Source organism: Gekko japonicus, unplaced genomic scaffold, assembly GCF_001447785.1.
Source record: "Gekko japonicus isolate JY-2015 unplaced genomic scaffold, Gekko_japonicus_V1.1 scaffold1482, whole genome shotgun sequence".
In the NCBI taxonomy this organism is placed as follows: domain Eukaryota; kingdom Metazoa; phylum Chordata; class Lepidosauria; order Squamata; family Gekkonidae; genus Gekko; species Gekko japonicus.
This window is the reverse complement of record NW_015169822.1, coordinates 138,803-145,295: the sequence shown is the minus strand read 5'-3', so window position 1 is coordinate 145,295 and position 6,493 is coordinate 138,803. Positions and strand designations below refer to the sequence as shown.

The 6,493-nt window shown below is 35.0% G+C and overlaps 1 protein-coding gene across 1 annotated transcript in view; it reads left to right on the top strand.

The window, feature by feature from the left end:
- TRIM24 (tripartite motif containing 24) overlaps nt 1-6,493 on the top strand; it is a 69,073-nt gene that overhangs the window by 33,391 nt on the left and 29,189 nt on the right. The window contains 1 exon segment of the mRNA XM_015417215.1: nt 89-221. Within this exon segment, the coding sequence (XP_015272701.1) occupies nt 89-221 (133 nt within the window).

The window sequence follows — 6,493 nt, the reverse complement described above, 5'->3', positions numbered from 1 at the left end:
TGTGAGAAAACAGATGTGTTCATAAATATGTTATTTCTCAGCTGTAACAAAATTATTATAAAATGGGATTTTTTCCTTTGTTCTTCAGAGGCTGTTGGTATAACTAGTCAGCGACCTGTGTTCTGCCCTTATCACAGAAAGGAGCAGCTGAAGCTCTACTGTGAGACTTGTGACAAGTTGACCTGTCGGGATTGTCAGTTGCTGGAACACAAAGAGCATAGGTACAACACTAAACTGCATCTACATGACTAAGAAGATTTTTTCATGTTAAATCTTCCTGTATTGGACTGGATATTAATCCATTATTTCTGTCAAGCAGGTCTGCAAGATGGAGATCTGTAGTTCCAGCTTATAGTTGTATATTTTTACTGCTAACAGTTAAATTTGATAGAAATAACTACTAAACTTTGCTTTGAACTCCCTCCCTGCCCCTTAGCCCTTTGATCTCTGTTTGGAACTGTAGATTTCCTTTGGACTTTTTGTGTCTGTATCAGAATGTTAAAAGGGAGAATATGTAGTGTTCACAATGCGGAGCCATTTTTTTTTTTTTTAAACATTTTTTATTATCAGGGTATTACCACATGTTCACAATTATAATTTCACATTTGTCAAATTCCCTTTTCCTTTTCCTCCTCCCTCCCATTCCCAGGCTTCCAGCAATGCTCCCACCCCCTCCACTCCACTTATTACTTAATCAATTAATTTCTATTTGCTTATATTTATAATCTAGTTCTTAGGTAACCTTTTAATTATCTATTCAATTAGTTCATTTGCATATTTCTGTTCTTAATAACTATCAAAGCCAAGTAAATTGTTCTTAACATCCCAATATTTTTCTATATATTCTTTAAAGTCCATCCATTCTTCAAAAAATTCTTCATCTTCTTTGTTGTTAAGTTTCTTTGTCAATTTATCCATTTCTGCCATAAAAAGCATTTTCTTTATCCATTCCCATATTTCAGGTATTTTGTCTTGTTTCCAGTATTGTGCATACCGTCATTCTCGCTGTTGTGATCAGATACCATAACAATGTTCTTTTTGACACATTTACTTCTTCCATTTTTAATCCCAAAAGTAATACTTCTGGTTCCTTTTATAAAGGTACATTTCAAAAAATTTTGCATTTCAGTGTGGGCCTCTGTACAAAAAGTCACTGCTTTATCGCATGTCCACCACATGTGGTAAAATGAGCCCTCTTTTTTCTTACATTTCCAACATTTGTTAGACATATTTTCATTCATATTAGCAATCTTTTTGGGTGTCATATACCATCTATACATCATTTTATAACAATTTTCTTTTACATTATTACAAGTTTAAATTTTCATTGAATTTTTCCATAAACATTCCCAGGATGCCATGGATATTTCTTTATTCATATTTACTGCCCATTTTATCATTTGCTCTTTTACCGTTTCATCTTCTGTATACCATTTCAGCAAAACCTTATAGATTTTAGACATCATTTTTTCCCCTTTTCTATCCATATAGATTGTATTTCATTATTTTTCCCTCTAAAACCAAATTCTTTTTTTCCTGCTTTATACAAATCGTAAATCTGTCTATAATTTAACCAGTCATACTCAAAATTTAATTCTTCCCTCCCCCTAATTTCAAATTTTTTTCCTTCTACTTTTAAAATGTCTCTATATGGTATCCAATCTTTTCCTTTATGTCTCATCTGTGCTTTAATTACTTCTGCCGGTACTATCCAGAGCGGCCACGCCTCAAAAAAGAATTTTTTGTATCTCGTCCATGTCTCAAACAATGCTCTTCTTATAAAATGATGCTTGAACAAATTGTCCATTTTACTTTTCCCATACCATAGATAGGCGTGCCAGCCAAACTTACAGTCATGTCCTTCTAACGCCAGCACTTTCTTATTGTCCAAATTTATCCATTGTTCCATCCAAGTTAGGCCCACCGCATCATGGTAAAGTCTAAAATTAGGTAGTTGAAATCCGCCTCTTTCCTTTGCGTTGCATAGAATCTTCATTTTAATGCTCGGTTTCTTTCCAGCCCAAACAAATTTCGAAATCTCTCTCTGCCATAAATTCAATACTTTAGTATCTTTTACTATCGGAATGGTTTGAAATAAAAACATCAACCGAGGTAAAATATTCATTTTAAGCAGCGATATTCTTCCCAATAATGACAAATTTAAAGTGTCCCATTTTTTTAGATCTTGCTGTATTTTATTCCATAACTTTTCATAATTATTTTTGAAGAGGTCTATATTTCTCATTGTTAATTCAATACCTAAATATTTAACTTTTTTCATCACTTCACACTGTATTTTTTCCTGTAGTTCAAGTTGTTTCTTTTGGGTCAATTTTTTACACATCACCTTTGACTTACTCTTGTTCACATAGAAACCAGCCAAGTCTCCAAATTCTTTAATTTTGTCCCTTAGCAATGGTAAATTTTTTATCGGATCTTCAACAAAAAACATTACATCGTCCACAAATGCCCTGTATTTATACGTAAATCCCCTAATATTAAGACCTTTAATCTCTTTGTCTTCTCTTATTCTCCCCAACAATACTTCTAACATCCAAATAAACAATAGTGGGGATAGCGGACAGCCTTGTCTTGTCCCTTTTCGCACCTTAAATTGTTCTGTCATTTCCTTGTTTACGTTCAGTGACGCTTTTTGTTCAGAATATATTGCCTTGATTAGATTAAGAAATGATTGGCTGATGTTCATTTTCTCTACCACTTGAAACATAAAGTCCCAATTTAAATTGTCAAAGGCTTTTTCAGCGTCTACAAAGAAGAAACCAACTTCTTTTTCCGGGTGTTTATCATAATATTCAATCGCATCAATTACCATTCTTAAATTGTCCTTAATTTGTCTATTTGGCAAAAAACCAGCTTGTTCTTCCTTTATCGTATCCTTTAGATAATTCTTTAATCTTTCTGCAATCACTTTAGCAAACAATTTATAATCATTGTTGAGAAGAGAAATAGGTCTGTAATTTTTTACGTTCGTTAAATCTTGTTCTTCTTTAGGTATAAGTGATATATTGGCTTCTTTCCATGTTTCCGGAACCATTTTTGTCTCTCTTATTTCGTTTGATAAAAGTTCAAAAATCGGGGTTAGCTCCTCTTTTAGCTTTTTATAAAATTTTACGGTAAATCCATCTGGTCCTGGAGCTTTCCCCAATTTTGCATCTTCTATCACACAGATTATCTCTTCTTTTCGAATTGGTCCATTTAACATTTCTTTTACTTCTTTTTACAACGTGGAGCCATTTTTGTGATGCATATATATGTGTATTAGATAGGGTTGCCAGTCCCCAGGTCTGGGTGGGGGTTCCTCCATGTTTGGGGGCTCCAATCTGCCCCCTGCCTTTAAAGGGTCTTTTTGCAAGCTGGGGGAAACCATGACTGCCCCCTCCCACTAGATTTAAAGAGTCCTCCAGCTGATCGGTGGGCCACATGGTCCCCGCCGAGCAGCTGAAGACCTTTAAATATGGCAGGAGGGAGGGAGTGGCCAGGCAGGGGGTTGGACCTGAGGATGGGGCTTGTGGACATTCCCACCCACCCTGGAATGCCCTTCAAATCCCCCTGCTGGAGCGAGGAGGGGACCTGGCAACCCTAGTATTAGATTGATACTTCACCACTCCCATGATATATTAAATTGTGTCAAACATATTTCCTCTTTTAAGAATTATAGCTTTGAGACAAAGGCTGCATATTTTGCATAGATTTTTTTAAGGATGCAAATTTGTGAATAGGTTGGCATTATCCTCTGTTGTTTTGGTTTCCCTCCCTATGCCATATGAATGGAAGACATATCTCCCTTGGGAATCAGTGGGGCTTAAAAGGTTCCTTCCTCCATGGTCCTCAGTGCTAGTGGATATTATTTCATGGAAAATGAGTCTCCCCTTAGCACCCAGAATGAATTTTGCTGTGCTGTTCTTCCTTCTCTTTCAAAGAGATCAACCCATTTCATTTTACAGATAAACCCTGTTCAATTTACATTTGTTACTGGGTCATCTTCATTTCCCAGACTTTAAATTCATTAATGTGACTTAATTAACCTTGTTTTAATAAACAATTATAGCAGCATCGGGATGACTGTTCACCAACAAACTTGCATTGTATAATGGCAGCTCAAGAAACAAAGAGAGAGGAGTTTTAAAAGAGGGAGGTTGCAACACTTAGGCTATGTAAGCCATTGGTCATTGCCACTGAGGTATACAGAAAAGAGATCACATCATCTCCTCATTTCTGAATTAATTTACGTTAATAAAACCCTTTTTCTCTATGAAATAATTGTATACAAAACCAGCTATCATGACGTAGTATACAGTAAAATAGACCTGAGGTTGTTCCCCACCCCCTGGGGGGAAAATGGCAGAAAATGGAAATATATGCAATATTAACATTTCAATCAAACTAACACTTCTCAAGTGATTTAAAAACATAAAATATATCAGTTATATTATAAGAATGTACAATTGTTACGTTTGGCATATAGATAAAATATTTAAAAAACTGCAAGTATACCAGGACGTAGTAAGGAGTCACAAGTCGCCGCACCCGATGCTGCCATAACAGATTAATGTTAATTTTTGCCATCTGAGATGCAATCAAGAGTAAAAGATGATGCAATTATCCAAATTATGTAGTAAATAAAAAGTGCATTATTTGGACAGAAATACTCCATACAGTAACAATAGGTTGAACTACCAGTATATTTGGATATTAAGTCCTACTTTATACCATTGAAAACACGGAGCTGTGTGTTATTATTAAATACAATATAGTTTATTAATTGTTTTGCCAAAATTGTTTACATTTAAACAGAAAAAATATTATTAAAATGTTGTATATGTCTAAAGTATACATAGGAATTATGCTAATACTGTATACTGTTTTAAATAATTTTCATACTACACATTTTGAGCAAAAGTTTATCTGGATTATATGATTTTCCCTTTTCTCCTGGCCCTTTACGTCTAATGTTTATCAAATAGCTGATCTGAAAAACCTGAAATAACGGCGGTCTGTCCATTGATTTTGAGACCACATATTTATAACTCAATACCTGATTATCCTTTACCAGATTTTCCATTATATCCAGGTTATTCTTTTTTCAAATATTAAATTCATCTGGAACTTGAACTTGCTGTGAGTACTAATGTGCTAATGCAGACCTAAATGGGGAAAGACCATGACTTAAGGAAGATTTAACTTAATGTCATTCTGAATATATTACTTTAAAAACTGGATTACTCAATTCTAATCTTCTTTTCTGAAATAAAATCTGATCCTTTATTATTAAAATGAATGTGTTACCAAAATTATTGTTTATTTACTAACATGCCATTTCAGGTGAATGTACACATTGGTACATCCTAGGGAAAATTAGTTTATATGGTTGGATAAACTTTTGAGGGTTGCTACGAGTACACTTAACCAATCAGTAAGGGAGAATTTGGGATTAAAAACCTCCCCCATAACCATACAACTATGATACTGGCAGATATGACAGAAGGGTATTTCATAGAATCATGGAATTGGAAGGGGCCATACAGGCCATCTAGTCCAACCCCCTGCTCAGTGCACAATCAGCCTTACTTACCTGATAACAGTGTGTTTATTTTAGCGTCCTTCACCTGTGAAGAGAAAGCTTTTCAGAGATATAGCACCAAAAATAACCATTCTCGCTGATGGGTAGTCATACACAAGTGCTTTACAGCTTTTACACTTCCCATCAAGAATAAATACCTCTAATGCTCTTGCTGTCTGTTTCACACTGTCAAACCCCTTTTCAGCATCAAGAAAAATAATTAGTATCTTGTCTGTAGTGGTATTCGCTATATAAATCATGTAGAGATAAGACTTAACTCAGCAGCAGACACAAACATGACTTTAAGGGTGATCCTTCACTCCCTTTTACTACTAGCTCTGTTCACATAAGAGAATTATTATTTACAAGCAGGGGGCCACAAGAACTTGTAGGGGGCATCTCATTTTACCCTCCCCCATTATCTTCACTTTCCCTTCCCAGAAACCCCCATAGCCTTTCCCCTTTTCTTGCTTCTGTGTATTTCAAGCTAGCTTTTATGAATTTTCAAAAGATAAGTAAACTACTATACTTTCTCAGACAAGCCTGATTTTTCTAGTTCTCCTGAAACATAGCTGAAATTTCAAAGTATTTGACATGGCATTTATGTGCATTGTGTTGGTTTTCACCATTTACAAAACATAGACTTTTTAAAAATGAAAGTTAGTAAAAAGTCTACAAGCTGTCCTTGAGCAAGGTTTTATGATAGTGTGCCATACAATACTAGAAATTGTGCTTTATCTCCCATTATAGTTCTAGATCGGTTGAAACTACTTGATTACCTTCCTGTGCTCCACTTATATGAGATGATTTCATAATAAAAATTGTCAATGGATCTCACAAAGCAGTTGTGCACAGCAACAGATAGTCCTGCTGAGTAAATCAGACAAAATGCAACTGGAATCAATAACCATA